This window comes from Paroedura picta, chromosome 8 (assembly GCF_049243985.1).
Source record: "Paroedura picta isolate Pp20150507F chromosome 8, Ppicta_v3.0, whole genome shotgun sequence".
In the NCBI taxonomy this organism is placed as follows: domain Eukaryota; kingdom Metazoa; phylum Chordata; class Lepidosauria; order Squamata; family Gekkonidae; genus Paroedura; species Paroedura picta.
Window position 1 is genome coordinate 85,191,025 of NC_135376.1, and position 18,181 is coordinate 85,209,205.

Sequence of the window (18,181 nt, forward strand, 5' to 3'; positions counted from 1 at the left end):
ATGGCGGTAGACCCTGGAGGGAGTAGGGTTTGGGGGAGACTTCATCAGGGCTTGATGCCATTAGGTCCACCCTCCAAAGCAGCCATTTGCTCCAGGGGAACTGATCTCTTTTGTGTTTTGTTGTTTGGGGCAAGCAGAGGCCTTGCTGGCTCACTGCTGCCTTCCCTTTTGCAACTTTTGGGCCCTACTAAGAGTCTGCAGTAGTAGACCTGTAGGCTTGTGGGATGGGAGGAAGGGCTCCCAAGCAAAGCCCTTGAGGGACAGAGCTGGCCAGTTTCCCCTTGTCTCAACCTGCCACAGTATCCAGACTCGGGAGATGTGACTGTTTTAGGGGATAAAGAATTATTTGTCCTGCAAGACTGATAAAACAGCACAATGCTGATTTCCAAAGATACACCCGAGTAAGGAGGCAATATTTTCATTTCTGGGGAGTGAAGTCAGAGGCGTACCCATCAGCTGATGACAAGACATGTGCACTTCTGGCGAACAGAGTACCAACTTCACTGTGGCTTGAGGAAGGACAGTTAACTGGCTGCTATTTGCTGGATTTACTCCAGGACTTTGCAAGATTCTCGTTGCATGAAAATGCAAAATGAGAATCTTGCCAGCTTAGACTAGGAGTTATGAACCTATTTAGATCTGAGAATCACCCTTCACCGGCCTGCATTTTTAGGGTTTTTTACCGGAAGAGACTCTTCCCTTCTTCTTTTGTCTTTCAGCTGTTTCTGTCCTCCTTCTCCACTCTGGTTCATGCCTCTGTGACTCATTTGCCAAATAATGGTTCTCTCATGTGAATTTATTTTCTTTATGTTCAAAATGTATACTTCACCTTGCTGCCCGGGGCCACAAAATCTAACAGATGACTAATAGATTAAAAGCATGCATAATTTTTAAAAATGCATCTTTAAAAACATTAAAGCCGAAGAAAGCACACCTTAGTTCAAAGCCAAAATGTGCATACTGTACAAGAAAAACACACCTGAAAAGATACCTTAAAATAAGGTTACCAGATTTTAACCATTGACCAGAGGGGTTCTTGATTAAAACTTTGGTCTATATGGAGCAACAAAAAGTATCACAGAATGCATAGAACGCAAAAATAGTATTGTAATATATATATTTTAATTTCAACATAAGTACAATTGGCCAGGTACCCCCAGATGTTCCTCCAAAAGTGGGACAATCTGGTCACTTTATCTTAAAACCAAGCTAAAATACACATACTCTGCACAAAAACACAGCAGGGCTTGACCAGTCCCAGGCACTATGTCACTTTGGCTCCTTGAAATCTCATTGCGGTGCCTGCCTAGCCTCTTCAGCAAGGACTCCATTGTAGTGTCTTTCAGGGAAGGAGTCCCTTTTGGCCATCCACAAGGTTGTGCTTCGAGATTTCAGGACCTCCATGCATAAAGGAAGTGGAGTTGGCCAAGATTGAGCAAAAGTGCTCACTGGATCTTAGTCATCATTTTGCATCAGTTTGTTTTGTTGTACGGCATAAAAAAGACTTGAGGTTCTTGTCTTTGCTTGTTTATCTGCACACTTAACTGGTGGTGGTGGTGGATGATGATATGGTTGCAAGCTACAGGTTGGTAAATACCTCAAGATTTTGGAGGTGGAGCTTATGGGGGGCGGCGGGGTTAGGGGAGGGGTGGGGCTTCAGTGGGATAGAATGCCATCGTGTTGGCTTTCCAGTGGCCATTTTCTCCAGGTGAACTGATCTCCGTGGCCTAGAGATCAGCTGTAATCCCCAAAGATCTCCAGCTACCACCTGAAGGCTGGCAATCCTATGGAACTAGCTTTTAAATACCAACTCCAGTATTCAATTAGAATTGAGAAATTGGGGAGACGTTAGGCTCGGTTGAGAAGTTAGCTTTTTGTTATGGTGATGAGTGACAACAAGGAGGGCCCTCTGAGGGGATGTGACCAAGACCGTCCCCCTGGGGACAGTGGCTGCTTTGGAGGGTGGACTCTGTCCTTAATTTGACCCTACTGCCCCAATACAATATCTTCCCCTTACAACTAGTTTCTGTTACTTCTGATCTAAAGGGAAGTCCATGGAATTTCAGAGCTGGGATGATGGTGGTGTAGAAGACAGCAGCCTTTATCCCCATTTCCTTTTGACCTGCTGCCATTCCCCACCCCCTTTTATTTGCTTCCCCTTCCCATGTACCTCCTGGATTGTAGTTGGGAATATGGTAGGTTGGCCAAGCTCCAGGTAGTACCCGAAGGCCCCCTGCTATTACATCCATCTCCAGGTGACCAAGATAAGTTCCCCTAGAGAAAATGGCTGCTTTGGAGAGTGAACTGTGGTATTTTACCCTTCTGAGGTCCCTCCCGAAACCCCACCTTCCTCAGGCTCCCCTCCCCTCCCAAATCTCCAGGGTTTTCCCAACCCAGAGTTGAATACTCTAATAACAGAGAAGTCAGGAGAAACAGATACGTGCCTACACTAGTCCCCTTCTTCTGCCTATGTTGCTCTTTTTTCTTTTCTTTCTCTCTGTGCAAATCTTTTTTCTCCCTTGCATCAGGATGTAGCCAAAAGAACCTGGTGATAACGCAACCCACTTGGTGGGTGGGTAGTTGTGAGTCATGACTGACCAATGGAAGACCAGTTGGGACATTGGAGGACACGAATTACATTTTCCACTGAAAGAAGACTGAGGATGGGTAGCCAAAAGGCAGGATGACCACAGTGGTAGTTCTGTTTGGGTCACTTCTAGGCATCTGTGTTGGCTGATTCATGCTACCAATGACTCACAAGGGACCCAGACAGAAGTCAAGGCAACTTTGTGCCCAGGCTCTTTCTAGCCACTGAAGAAGGTCAGGGCTTTGGAAATGTTTGTCTCTTCCAAGAAACCATTAACTGCTTGTTTTGAAACAAGTTAAACCGTTTTGTCCTGGACTAGATGACATTGTCAAATCATTTAATGTCGGGGAGGGGGGGGAGCATCTATGCTTTGTCCAAATTAAGAAATGTACATCAGGACTGTCAGTGCTGCTTGAATAGACCTCTCATAGGACTACAATTAAAAATCTGCAACATGCAACTGAATACGTGTGACTCATCAATTAATGCATTCAAGGTTCCTAAAGCAAATGAAGTCCCTTGTGTTCAAACCAAAGCCAGTCAGTAAACAGAAGGCGAACTGGGGGAGGCAACTGATGCATGTGTGCACTCTGCCGACTTTACATTTTTTGTTGGCTCACACAACTCTTTGTTGCAGCCAGACTCAATGTGTCCTAAATAAGTCTGAGGGGGAAAAATGGGGATAAATACCAGGGGACATTCTGCGAATAGGATGGAGGTGCTCTGCCGGCACCAGTCCGGTGTATGCCAAATCTTGCTGTGTGGCCACAATTTTGGCCCCCACACCTGTGCCACCCAGAGAACCTTCTCTCTGTGTGTCCTTCTCTTCCACTCCCTTCACTTCACGTTAAGTGAAGGCAGAGAAGCCCAAACTCTAGGAATGCTCTCTCTTTCCAAGCGTTCCTATTCTGCAGCGTAGCCCCAACACTATGATTCTCTCGTCTTCTCCCTTAGCTAATTTCACGCTGACCTTCCAAGCATAACGCATCCCGGAGCAAAGATCCGCAGGGCGCACGTGTGAGTGTCTGCACTCCCGGGCTTATCTTGTCTCGCCCAGCTAGCGTTATGGGAAGCCGGGTAAGCATGTGCAGGGAAGTGAAGCGCCACCACATCGCCGACGCGCGTCCTGACCCGAAGCAAGAAAAGTTTGAGCTGCAAACAGCCTGGTTTGAGGTTTCTAGGAAGAAAGGTAGAGAAAAAAGAAACAGAGAACGAGTGAAATTGGACTCCCTTGGAACTGGATGCGCTCGAGCAGCAAGGGAAGGAGAGGAACCTGAAAATATAGCAGGCAGAGAGCAAAGAGCGCTAACAAGCTCTAAGAAGAAGCCCGCCACAAGGTGCTGCTGGGAACAGAGGGAAAGAGCCCGGGAAAGGGAGACAAAGACCCCGTGTGGGGTCCACTGCTTACCATTTGTATCCTCTGCCTCGCTTCAGCTTGAGAGTGAGCGCCGTCTCCAAGCAAAGGAGGAGATGAAGCAGAGCCAGCAGCCAGTATCTGGGATCTTTCTTCACTTCAGTCACCCTCCAGACCCCAAGCAGGGAATGCAAAACAAAGAGCAGCCGGGTAGCCAGGGCATTGAACAGCACGAGCAGCTCCATCCTGAACTGACCCCCCCCCCTCCAACACACACACAGACACGTCCTTCCCCCTCTCCCGGCCACAGCAGGGACCCGGTGCCTATTAGCAGCAAAGGGGAAAGCCACCGGGAAAGGAGAAACCGCTAGACGTATGCACAGCAGAGGGGCAGACCTTGTTCCATCTCCACAAAGGGGCCCATTATAACAAAAAGAAACAGCCTCGGCCCTCCCCCAGACTTCCTGAAAACTCTCGTGGAGGGGGGGAAAATCAAAACCAGACCGCAAAAGAGCTAGAGAGGTTTCGACAGCCAGGCTCAGAGCTGGACTGGTTAAATTCACTGGATCGGTCCTGATTTTTATTTTAAGTTATGCTTATCTATTTCACAGAAGTCACACATTGGCCTTCACTGGACTTCACAGTGCCTGAGGGGAGGGAAAAGTGTTCACTGGAGTATTCCTGGGTTTGCAACGTGAATAGTCAGGTGTCCTTTGAAGAGCCTGTTTCTTCTCCCCCAAGAACAGAGCCTCATAGAATCCGGTGCATGTTCCAGCTAAGACTGACGCCAAAGTTCTGGAAACTTCCGTATTTTTATTTGGCCCACCTATGTAATGTATGCGTACACTGCAGCTGTGCCCACGTTATTTCTCAAGACCTGTTTACGCAAACGGTGCCAGACATCCCTTTCAAGGTTCCCTCCTCTTGCCCGGGCACCAAAGTTTTCCTAAATAGAGCCACTGTGCTGGGCTGTTGATCTTGGAGATGGAGATATAGATTTGAATTATAGCTCTGCTCTGAACGTAGAGTCACAGAAAGAGTCATTCTGTAGGTCTTCCATCTACCAGCTCTCCTGGAAGTAATAGGCATTAGCTTATTTGTTAGATTTTCATCCTGCCCTTCCTCTAGGTCAGGGGTAGTCAACCTGTGGTACTCCAGATGTCCATGGACTACAATTCCCATGGGCCCCATGGATTGGCTCTCCATAGGTGGATGTCTCCTAGGCCACCCGGATCAGAAAGGAACCTGAAATCCCATTGGGGAAACCTGCTGGAAAGTGGCATCAAGTCACACCGACTAATAGTATTCTCATAGGGTTTTCAAGGCAAGGAATGAACAGAGGTGGTTTGCCATGGCCTGCCTCTATATTGTGACCTGGACAAGTGGTCCCCAACCTTTTTATCACTGGGGACCGGTCAACACTTGACAATTTTACCGAGACCTGGGGGGAGGTAGTCTTTTGCCTAGGGACATTGCCGCCACCGCCTGAGCCCCTGCTCCACTTGCTTTCCTGCCAGCGCTCCTGACTTCCCGCTGCCCACTGTGGGGCGCTGCCAGCAGCAGCTGTGCAGTTCCATGCTGAAGGGGAGCCGGAGAACACCAAAGATGAGTCAGCAGCAGATTGGCAGGGCAGCCCCCAGCAGCCAGGAAGGAGGACTAGGAGGAGCTGCGGCCCGGTACTGACTGATCCACAGACAGCTGACCTGGACTTCCTTAATGGTCTCCCATCCAAACACAACCAGGACCAACCCTGCATAGCTCCCAAGATCTTATTAGATTGTACTAGCCTGGGCCAGCCAGATCAGAGCTTGGGAAAAACTTCCATGAGAACTGGCTGCATGTCTACAAAGGGAAGTGTAGCAATTCCTAGGAGCCCTTTCAAGTTGGAAAATGGCGGAGAAGCAAAACTAAGTCCCACTTACACCATGACCCCTATCCAAACGGAGCCTGCACATATCTGGGAATTCAGCTCCCAGCAAGTTATTCCCAGAACAGATTGGATGGAAACGTGTCTAGAAAGCCATGAGGACATTATAAAATGAGAACTGGTGCTTAGTCTCTCACGCTGTTAAAGCAGCTGTCAAAATGAACTGGGCCTCCGAGTTTAATTAAGAAAATAAGGTGCCATGGCAACCTCAGGTTGTGGAAACTCTGTTTCAAGTTTCTTCACAAGGCTGCTGAATTTCCTGGCTGATGTTACTGGGTCCACAGGTGGCTACTTGGAAACAGGGCTTTGCCTTTAACGTAGGGTCTACCTGACAGCAAGGTTCTCATCTTGGTTGGCAGGCCTCAGTCCCAGCGGCCATGTTCCTGCTAAGCAATGAACCACTGCATTTAAAGTGCACACTGTAAAGGCTAGGCATCCAAAGATTTGCCAAGGACTAGCTATTTAATATCCAAGAACTTGTTTGGAGCCCTAGCCTTTCTCTGCCATTTGTCGCCAAGCTAATAACAAATGTTCCTGGAGGACTACAGTCAATGATTAAGAAAATTAGGCTTTGTTTGACTTTAATTTAGTTGGATAAAGCTGCTACAATAATTTACAGCTTTGATATTTAATGTTTAACAACCAGGCTCTTCAAGGGATCCTGACAGTAATCGTGTCATTATATATTGAAAGATGATCCCCGTAAGTCATTTATATTTGCTAGTTGAGAAGGGTATTCATCAGGTTGATTGGCTCGGCATGAATTATCTGATGAAGCAAAATAATAGCCCTGCCGGTTGGGGTGGGGTGGGTGCTCCTGATTCTGATATTTGTTGTGTCACAAGTCACTTGGGAGGAATTTTTTGCCATCCCCTTTGCAGTAAACACTTATTACAATATGGTACTCCTGTTCTGTTGGTTTCCCTTCTCTTTAATTTCCTTTTCTTGCATTGTTGCTTTCTGGGAGCTTTAGAGAGTTCTCTTCATGTCCCCCCCCCCCCTCTCTCTGAAAACGTCTCCTTCAGTCTTGCAGTCAGAAGAAATCAGGCCAGTGTAGGAGGGTTCAACATACTCAGGGTATCTCCCCCCCCCTTTGCAAGTTAGGGGAGGGGGAACAACACATTGCAAGGGATTGTGAAAGTGCAGAAAACAGTGCAGAAAACTTTTGCCCACTCTATGCCATTATTCATGGGCAACCCATCAACCCACTTCTTTTGAAACTGGATGAGGAATCCAATTTAGAATAGATTCTGTGATTCCTCGTCCAATTTAGCAAGGAGTGAGTTCATGGTTAAGATCATTTTCTTACTAGGAAACAAAACTCTCTAGTAACTGAATCGGATGCCAAGTTTCTGCAGCTGGCTTTGAGATCCTGTAACTGTAAAACCATCAACACTTCATGATGTATTTTTTTCTGTTTTCTTTTTGTATGCCAATAGAGGTCTTCAGAACTGAACTTTGCTCCACTACCCATATCACCTCCTTGATGAGCCAGCTTGTGGCAGTGGTTAAAGGATCTAAAGGTAGTGGTTAAAGGAGCCTCTGCTCCAGACTTAAGACCTCTACAAATGGTAGTCTTTTCCAGTCCTGGTAAAAAGTGGGGCACAGCTAACTGTGCAGCCCAAAGTAATCATTGAGGCAATAAGAAAGAGACTTAAAAAACATTGCAATGGTCAGGTATATATGTTCTTGAGCTGGAGAGGACTGGCATATATGTTTGTAAGAGCCAGTTTGGTGTAGTGGTTAAGAGTGGCGGCCTATAACCTTGTTTAATTCCCCACTTCTCCACATGAAGCAAGCTTGTTGACCTTGGGCCAGTCACAGATCTCTCAGAGCTCTCTCAGCACCACATACCTTGTAGGGTGTCTGTTGGAGGGAGAGGAAGGGTAGGCAAATGTAAGCTGCTTTGAGACTCATTTGGCAATAAAAAGCAGGGTACAAAAACCCAGCTCTTTATCCTCCAGATTTCAATAATTTAGAGCAGTGGTCCCCAACCTTTTTATCACCGGGGACCGGTCAAAGCTTGACAATTTTACTGAGGCCCGGGGGGGGGTAGTCTTTTGCTGAGGGACGTCACCGCTGCTGCCTGACAGCTGCTGGAGAGCACCAAAGGTGAGCTGGTGGCAGAGTGGCAGGGCAGCCCCTGAGGCAGCAGCCGGGGAGGAGGATGAGCTGGGGTCTGGTACCAACTGATCCATGGGCTGGTCCCGGTCCCCGGACTGGGGGTTGGGGACCACTGATTTAGTGCATGAGTGGATGAACATGTTGGCAGAGCAATTAACAGGAGGAATTGGTACTGTATTGCTTGTTCAGTCAAATAACTCCTCATCCATTCCCATCCATTATCAGTGTGGATTGCTAGTAGTGGCTTTCTTTGGAAATATCCCCACCTTTTTCTATTTAACTGATTCTTCGTATTCCGTACTACTCATGGAATGAAATGAAACACATTCAGATTACATAAGCTGGCGGGTGTCTGAAAGGGCTATTGCTGAGCTTGTGGCTGGGCAGCTTTTACGTGGAAGTGCCCTTTCTCTAAACTTAAGAGTCTCCATGTGAGAGCAGTATGCACACTCCTTGGGGCATAGTCGCTCCACCTCTTCCTGCACCCACATGGGGGAGCATTTGGCCTGGTGCGCCTCATCTGCCCCCAATTTGTTCTCCTGCATGGGAGCTGGGGCAATGAAGTTCCCAGTGCGTAAACGGGCAAGGTGAGTACTGCTTGCTCTGATGGGCCAGAGACTCTCTAGAACTCAGGTCTTGCATACAATTTGATTATTTTAATTGCAGGTGTCAGGGATTGCACCTGAGACCCTCAGCATTTGAGATAGATGCACTGCCATTTAGTCATGCCCCCACCATGAATGTGTGTAAATGTATAAATCTGCATGTTATCGTTGCTTACTTTGGTTCAAATGTATGTGATTCATTCACAAAACATACCTGTGATTAGGGTTGCCAACCTCCAGGTGGGGAAACAAATAACCTCCAGATGGGGCCTGGAGATCTCCCAGAGGTACAACCGATCTCCAGACTACAGAGATTAGTCCCCCTGGAGAAAAGGGCTGCTTTGGAGGGTAGGCTCTGTGGCATTATACCCTGGTCCTTCCCCTTCCCCAAATGCCACCCTCCCTTGTCCCCATTCCCAAATCGCCAGGTTTTCCCAACCAACAGCAGGCAAACCAAACTATGAATGATGTTCTGTATATAAGAGTCTGCGTCTTATGCCCAGATTTCACTGAGGCCACGCAGTCCTGTGATGCACACACTCATGGCTCCTGAAATCAATCAGTAGAAACAATTTATCTTAATGCCTAAAGCAAACACGTCCTGTATTTTAAGCACTTCCTCAGACAGGACATCTGGAACCTCCTACTTGCTGGTGACCTTTGGTTTGTTTCACTTCCAGGCATTGAATACGATGCAACCCATTCCCTGTGAAAGCAACAGCCGTTGAAAAGATGTCCTTTACTTGCAAGTGAAAAGGACCCAGTTTGGTTCTTCATTGGCTAAAGGGCAGGCATTTAATTGAGAAAGGAAAAAGCAAGTTTGAGGGGGGGGGGGGACAGTCCGGCACATACTAATTGCCACTGAGCTGGTTCCTATGAACACTCCCTGGGCTGCAGGAAGGAAATTGCTGAACACTTTCCCATATTTTACAAGTTTTGCAGGTAGAAAACAGAGTGTCAGGGAAAGGGTTGTATCCTACTCTTCTCACACCTATGCTTATTTTCTGAGTGCACCAAATATTGTTATTGAATAGTGGATTCAATAAAGTGCAGAGTTGCTCGTGGTGTGGAACATCGGTTCTTTATTAGATCACACCAGGTGAACTGAGAAACATAGTCCACCATTCAAACTTATATACTGTCACAGGTTCCCACCAGAGCCTGTGATTGGCTCCTTGCAAGATCCCTGGTTAAACCAAGTAGACCATTCAAACGATCCAGTGTCAGGATGGATCCTGTGTGCTTAACCAATAGCATCAAGTCCCCCTGCTGTTTGAATTGCAGTTCCCTCTCTGCAGGTCCACTTTGCTGCACACACAACAGTTGTTATATGTTGGCAGATTCACTGACAGTGAGTCCCCCCACCTGTTTTTGTTCTTGGGCCCACTGCTAGATCACACATGATCGCATAGATCTCACCAGACTGCCAAAGGGGTTCATAGCACAAGAAAGATTCAGAATCCTTGGCTTAGAAGAAGAACTTACTTCGGCAAGACCTCTCATTCCATTGTTTTCCATAGGCTGGCACAAGTACCTATAATGCCCTAGGCAAACTGTGAGTTGGGTATCGGTTTGGGGAGTGGTGCCTGGAGAGCACAGGAACCTCTGTGGGGTACGATGCCATAGTCCACCCTTCAAAACTTCCATTTTCTACTATGATAAAATGTGACTCACTGGCAAAGACCATAACATGAGGAGAAGTTGAAGGCAGAAGGAAAAGGGTTCAACCCAACGTGAGATGGATTGACTCAACCAAGGAAGCCACAGACGGTAGTTTGCAAGAGCTGAGCAAGGCTGTTAACAACAGGATTTTTGGGATGACTTTAATTCATGGAGTCTCCATATGTCAGGAGTGGATTCATGGCATTTAACGCTCATAACTGCCACCAGCTCTGGTGCCCTAGGCAGTTGGGTGTGTCTAATGAATGGGCCAGCCTTGGCACAGAATCATTGGCAGGATTCTACCCATTATTTTTATATTTGATTAAAATATTTTGGTGCCATTTCCCATAAACTCAGTGCAGTGACATATTTTGATTTATAATCTCCTCTCCCCATCCAGATGGGCTCAAGATAACTTTGCAGCATCAAATCATCATTAGGCTTTAAACCTCATTATACTAAGCAATATAATGCACTGTAATAGCTCTAGTAATAAAAGGCTTACCCATATAAGTGGGTTTCACGTGACCCCCAGAAGGTGTACAGCCTTGGCTTTTGGCAAATTTCAAGAGGCAGGGAGTTCCAAAGGGGATGAATTACCACTCAGCATGCCCCTCTATGAACCCCTCTGCACATTCAGGAAAAAAAAGCTCTCAGAATGCAGGTAGAATGGCTGTGTGATTCAATAATCTCCCAAATTAAAAAGTATTTAAAAAAAATATTTGTGGACTGTTAATTATCTGCAGGGCTGTATTTTGCAAGCTAACTTTCCCTTAAAAACTACTTTCTCGATAAACTATCTGGCAGATTGCTTTTTCTCTCCCCCCCAGGGGAGAAGAATGAGCAAGAGCCAGACAGATTTCTGAACTGTCCTCCTTTCCAAATTCATTCCTGTCTCATGAGGTTTCCATAAAGATTTAGCTCACCTTATTCCTCCTTTTTTGACTTTGCAACCCAATATTTTCAGGCTGATCATAATTATACAAAATCTGGTTTGGATACTAACACGTCTGCAGTTAAGAATGTCAATTCTTTCCCAAGCCTGTTGGGTAACTAGTCTCAATATTTGCTACATGTGCCTGTTGCACTTTTGGTATTCACAGATGTAGACAGAGGAGATCCTGATACCAAGAGCTGTTTCAAGAGGGTGGTTGTCCTTCAAAGCACTATGATTGGCTTCACGGCTCGGGCGGAATTAATACTTTACTTTAACTTCTTTTTCAAAAGGAAATTGGTATTGGCAATGCCTTAACCTCCAGTTTGTCAGTTTTTGTTGGGGGGGGGCAGGACTTGGGGGGGGGAGACGGACGTCAATTTTTCAATGATTGATCTCTCATCTGACGACTGTTTTCTGATTCTCACCTTAAGCTTCTGATGTTGCTTCACGTTGTTATGTTTTGGCTTGCTGCAGGTTTTAAAGTTTGCTTTTATGCTGTTGGTTTTCTGCTTCTGTTGGGTTGTTTCACTTGCAAGCCGCCCCAAGCAGGTTTCCGGTAGAGATAACACACATGGGTATATGTAAAAACCTGGGGGCGGGGGCGGAAATCATAAGGCGCAACAGTTTGGGAAGAATCTCATTTTGATTCTGAGGAATCAATGTGCGGGCAGATGATACCAATCAGAGAGGAACAGGAGGGTTGTGCAGACCGTCTGTAAATGTTTGGCTTGCGGTGCTACAGACTGTGGCTCTGAGTCATGTTTTATATTGCACTGGTATGTGTGGGCTGCGTGTCTTTCGGACGCAAAGAATGAAATTGGAGAGCTTCCAGCAGCATAGAACACAAGAAAGCCCAAACCATTGGGGGGGGGGGAGCATGGCCCTTTTAGGAGCTCATCTCTGGTTCCAGTGCCCCCTACAGCAGGCTGGCTGCTAGTGCAATGAGCTAGGCTAAAAAAAGGCCTAAGCTGAGAGTGAAATAGCTATACTCAGCGTACTTTGTGTTATATATACATGAGACAGATTTCTAGAACATTTGACCAAGAGAAGCATGTGCATGCACTCTTCTCCTTGAATGCATTAACTCAAGCACACACAAAGGAATGGATTGTATGATATCTTTTTCTTTCCCTTAAAGAAGGTTGAACTTCTTAGCAATTAATGGCATTAAATGTGATAAATAAGGTACTTTGTTGTTTCTTTTTTTATTCTAAAAATGTCATTTAAAACCCAAACATACATACCAAAATTCATACATTCATATCAAAAGGAGACACACAATTAACACCCAAAAACCAAGAAAAATGCTCCCCGAGACATTTATAAAACATGCACAAAATCCCCCCTCCAACAAAATGTATGTTCATCAAGGGTACTTCATTGTTTCAATTATAGGGCATCATAAACCCTTGGGGTTCCCCTTCTCATATTTTTCAGTCTGTGGCCCCTTTTAAATGTGTCAGAATCCCCCAGGGGTTACATAGCTCCCATTGAGAGTTGTTTCCATCAGTGGTGTTCAGCAATGTCTTTACCCTACTAGGCTGACAGTGTGCACCCCCCATCATGGCCACCTCTGTCCATCAGACTATATCTCTTTTCATTTTCATCATCTGTTGTTTTCTTGGCTATGCAAGTGGGTCCAGCAAGCAGAGCAGGAAGAAGCGGATTTCTGAAATCCGATGGGAAACCAAGGTGCTAGATTAGTTCAGTCTTTCAATACACATTCCCACACTCTGCATCCAAACCTTGCCCCAGACCTCATAGCTGCCTTTGAATGTTGGTACCCTACTCAGTAGGTGTGAACACTGGCACCTTCTCCTACAGAACTACATATCCTGTTTGGTTTTGGTTTTTGAGCTACAATGCAACAAAGAGCTTTTAGGAACACCAGCTGCTTACGCACTTGCTGTGCACCCTTCAGTCAGGGACACGGGAGAGCTCCTCAGGGGTTACATGACCTTTCCCAGAAGTTCAGATGGCCGTTGACATCACTAGACCTCACTGGAGTCCATTTCGCCCACTGCTCTGCAGACCTACTCTCTTACTCCACCATGAAAATGGTAAATGATTGATCAGCTGGCTCCCACCTCTTACCTCTGCACCCACTTCTCTGAAGGGACATGTCACCACTTCCGGAGGGCCTCAAAGCCTGAAAAATATTTCATGGGTGCCTTCATAGTCGAAAGGCTGAAAAAGGCTGCCCTGAACTATTCCATAGTGTAGGAGTCTTTTTCAGGCATTCGATTTTAGTGCACCAACCACAAGTGCAATCCCCCCACTCTTCATGGTTGTCATTTTGTGTGAATAAGGCAACTTGTGTCTTTCTTTGTGTACAGCTTCAGTGAGTGAATACATATCCTCCAAAATCCAATGTCCCATTTACATATAGAGATGCAGGAAAATTACTTACACACGCATATATAAATAAAAGTGGGTGCCTTGTACATTTTGAGCTGTTCAAGAGTGAAAGAATCCATAAAAATACAGCCCATACATTATGACTAAACTGGATCAACCATCCTTATATTTATTGTTCATTTCAGCTCTTTATTGTGACCCTGGCCTGTTCATACAAGAACCAAAAGTGAAACAACCCTCCCCCCCCCCCAGCTTATATACAGAAGCCCCAAAATAGATCTTCTCACCAATCCACGCTATTGGTCAGTTTCACTTGAAACTGACTGGATCCGGGAGACGGGATCCTAGCCGTGCATTGGTCAATGGCAGTATAGGCTTACACTCCTGTCTTGGACCTCAAGTAGGACGACAGACACAACATTTGTCATATCACTTTAACAATGATTCCAAATGGGTTTCTGTTGATGTTTACATATTTCTGTATGAATCTCAAATAAGGTGGCGAGGAGGGGGAAGAACAGTATTTCTTTTTTTAAACATTTTTTAATTGAAAGTTTTACACAACCACAAAAAGGACACAAAACCTATGAAACATTACCACCAACACCCCTTAAAATAACCCCAATAATAAATAATAATAAAGATACCTCCCGTAATAACCAAAAATATCCAATGACAAAAAAGAAAACACAAAACAAAACAAAGAAAAACAACAACAACATACATTTAGAAAACGCCTCCGACCATCTACAAATCAGGTTCTTTAGTTTTCTGATACCACATGCATAAAGATATTATTAGAGATCAAAATTTCATAATTAAATATTTCATTAACTATTCATAATTATAATACATATCCTTAATTAAAAATAATATCTTAATGAAATACGTATTTACATCTAATGCCTTCACTTTACATATTTCTGTATGAATCGCAAATAAGGTGGCAAAGAGGGGGAAGAACAGTGTTGAAAGCAGCCAACCAGCACATGGAATAAAGTGGGTTTTCCCTTTTTAATCATAAGCTCCTTTAACAGAAACCAATCCATAAATCAAATACTATATAACAAAAGTAAACATTGAAGAAGGATGTAACATTTTACCAAGAATTAAACTAAACTAAAGCCCATCATAAGAACTCCTTAAGGAAACTTTGGGTAAGAGAATGAGCTGTTAATGGATCACCGTCTGCCAGCAAAAAAACAAAACAGAGCTCACCTGAGGTTCAACAGAAAGTTTGTGAAGAGGCATACTCCAGGAATCTCAGATCGCCTGACAAGATGGTCTCAATTACTCATGAAGCATCACATCACAGCAGAAATAACATGAAAATAGAGTTTTGGCAAAATACCTCCTCAGATTCATGGGCCATTCTGATATTTGGGGGGAAACACTGTTAGAAGACATGCCTGTCCAAATACCAGAGCATCCTGCATTGCCACTTGTTCCAAACACATCTAAGATATGCAGAAGACTCCTCAATGTTGTCCATGGGCTCTGGACAACAACAAAAAGCCTTCAGACTGGGTTTTGGAGCACCTGTCCAGTCCCTGGACTCCAATGAGTGTAGACTCTCCTGTAAGTGCAGTTCCTACAACACAACTGCTTATACCTGTCATCTGACAAAAAAAAATAAAGAAATGGATAATCTATCAGGGTTAAATTTGCCTGCCTTTTCCCTTGGCAAGTACTGTAATGTTTTGGGTTGGCCTGAGACACAAATCCAAGGACTCCTGGCCCTTTGACTCTTAGCCTTGGGCTTGCAGCCAGTTCCCCTTCAACGACTCCGATGTCCTGACCAGGTCAAGATATATAGTTTGGTTGGTTTATTTATTTTCCTTTAGAGGAGTAAACTGGTATATAAACCAATATACAAATATGTAAATAATTTTTTTTGCGTGGTACGGTAATTTACTCTTATCACGTCTGCATGGGCTGCAAATAAACCAGGTGCTCCTGCCAACTTTTGATTGCCCTTGTTGGTATCTTAGTGGGTAAGAGTAAGACCACAGAGATCTGGGTGTGAATTCCTCATTAACTCTGAAGGTCATTAGTTGATCCAGGACCGGTAACTCTCTCTTGGGGTATTGTGTCTTGCAGAGTTTTGTAAGGATAGAATGAGATCATCCAATATATGCCATTCTGACCTGCTTGAAGGAAGGGTGACATACAGTTGTAGCACAGAGATAAATTGTACCTCCTCACAGCCAAAAGCGAAAGATCAGCACTTTTTTTTTGTGGGGGGGGGGGAGCATGAGGTAAAGCAGATAAGGAAGTGATTAATGCTCAAAGTGAACTGACTGATAATTCTTATGTAAGGAAAAGATCTGTCTGGTCAACATTATTAAATGATGTGTCTTGTGAGGAAACATCCATTATCTGAGTCAGACGAATGCCTGACAGAATGACATAATGAAATCACTCCATTTTCATGTTTAATACCAGCACCTTCTTTTTTGCATGGTTACCAAGGAAACAGATCAGTGGTAGGGAGAAGAGAGAATTAGGAGTAGGGCAGCTACATTTTTGCGGCATAATTCCTAATTTAGGACTTCAAAACTCTTCTGAAGAGGTTTGCTTCCCTTTAAACAAATATTGCAGAGAGGTGAAGTGCATTATCAATAAAACCAAACGAAAAGTCCCAGTAGACAAGGCTGTTCTCTAATATCCATCCTGCACGTGCAGAAATATTAATTCCCTGTTGTTTAGTGCAAAATGAGCATTTCAGAAGAGCTGGCGATATAAATCAGTACCATCAAAGGAAGATGTATGAAAGTCAGAGGAATGAAATTTGGCATTAACTTGCAAAAGAAAACCGATGCTGGGAGAAATCACTGGCACCAAACTCCTTGACACAGGCTGCACTGGGGAATGCTGTCGGAGAAGCAGGATTCTGAATCAGATCTGACTCCAGCTCTATCTACCTATCTACCTATCTACCTACCTACCTACCTACCTATCTATCTATCTATCTATCTATCTATCTATCTATCTATCTATCTATCTATCTATCTATCTATCTATCTATCTGCCTGCCTGCCCATGGCAGATTTCTATCCTGCCGCTTCCGGTCCAGCCAGCTCACAGGGGCTCATAATCATTAAAATCAGTACAATTTCAATAAAAACAATTCATATAAAACATTGTTCAATATTACTCTACATAAAACAACATCAGGTGCTTATTTTAATAATACCTCTCAACCCTAGCATCGTTGACAGGTTTTTATAACAGGGAGGTGCTATTGACTTGCAGGAAGGCATTTCTGGCTGAATAAGACGTGACACACCAATATTGCGTATAAACGAGGCCACCGCTTTATTACCTCCCCATGGGAGGGTTGGAATAGCATGGGAGAGGGAGCCTGACCTAGCAGTTAGTGGACTGCACCAAAACCCACGGAGTCCAGAGGTGCCCTGGGGAGCTGCACCTTTCCCAGCAGGGAAAGCAGATCCCCTTGCCTACTAGAATCCACAACTAAGTGAAGCAACCGATGTGGGGGAGCCAAAGGGTGCCAACCTCAGTTAGCTACCCCCAGACCACCTGGCAAACAAACCTCTGAGCCTCCCAGCCGATTCAGCCCCTCTTGTTTACATGCCACCTCTTATGGAGACCCCGAACCCCAGGGAGTCCAATCGCATACCAGACTCCCTGCCAACAGGCTCCATCCCATGCAAACCCACAGCTGTGACAGGTCCTGCCTGCCCCTTACACCTTGCGTGTGCATGTACTTGTACACACACATGAATGTTGGCTGCTGGGGCAGATGTATCCCCCTCCAGCTGGCCCTCTGCAGTATCAATAGCAGCTGCAGTGAGTCTTGGTCGTGTATTATATAGAGGGGTCATTAGATGGTAATCACTTCCTGGCCTCAACCAAACATGGTGGCAGATCTCCATCTTGTAGTCAGCGGGAGGTTCAGGGGCCCAGCAGGTGTTGCTGATTCCAATCGACCTCAACCAAATGCCTGGCAGAAGAGCTTCCTTTTGCAGGCCTTGTAGAACTGTTTTAGTTTCATTTGAACTCTGATCTCCCCTAAGTGCTCATTCCACCAGGTGGGGGCTCATTCCACCAGGCTCTGGCCCTGGTTGAGGTCAAGCAGGTCAAGCAGGCTTCTTTTGGGCCAGATATCACTAACCAGTTGTAGGTGGCAGAGCTCAAAGATCTTTGAGGGGTGTAGGCAGAAAGGTGATCCCTCAGGTACACTGGGCCCTGACCACATATGGCCTCGAAGGTTATTACCAGAATCTTTAGCCTGATCCAGAATTTGACTGGTAGCCACTGCAGTTGTTGGAGGATGGGCCAGATGTGGGACCTCCATGGTGTTGCTGTGAGGACCCTGGCTGCTGTGTTTTGGGCCAGCTGTAGCGTCTGGATCAAGGTTAAGGGCAGGCCTGCGTAGAGCAAGTTGCAGAAGTCCAGTCTAGAGATGACTGTCGCATGGATCAATTTGGCTAGGTGTTCCAGGGCCAAGTAGGGTGCTGGTAGTTTGACTTGGTGAAAGTGGTAGAATGCCAGCCACACTACTCTCATGACCTGAGCTTTCATGGAGAGGGAAGTATTCAGGATCACGCCCAGGTTCCTGGCAGAGTGAGCCACTGATAGCTGCACACCATCCAGGGTGGGC

The 18,181-nt window shown here is 45.4% G+C and overlaps 2 protein-coding genes across 4 annotated transcripts in view; one reads left to right on the top strand and one right to left on the bottom strand.

The window, feature by feature from the left end:
- TMEM26 (transmembrane protein 26) overlaps positions 1 to 4,457 on the bottom strand; it is a 34,918-nt gene extending 30,461 nt beyond the window's left edge. The window contains exons 1-2 of one of the 2 annotated variants that reach the window (XM_077350717.1): positions 3,996 to 4,136; positions 3,558 to 3,764 (exon numbers count right to left, since the gene is read on the bottom strand). In XM_077350717.1, the coding sequence (XP_077206832.1) occupies positions 3,558 to 3,568 (11 nt within the window). In that variant the 5' untranslated portion in view covers positions 3,569 to 3,764; positions 3,996 to 4,136. Of the gene's footprint in view, positions 1 to 3,557; positions 3,765 to 3,995 lie in introns of both variants that reach the window. The other variant, XM_077350716.1, reaches the window with a different exon arrangement.
- Positions 1 to 18,181, top strand: part of CABCOCO1 (ciliary associated calcium binding coiled-coil 1) — a 345,621-nt gene that overhangs the window by 191,992 nt on the left and 135,448 nt on the right. The window lies entirely within an intron of this gene.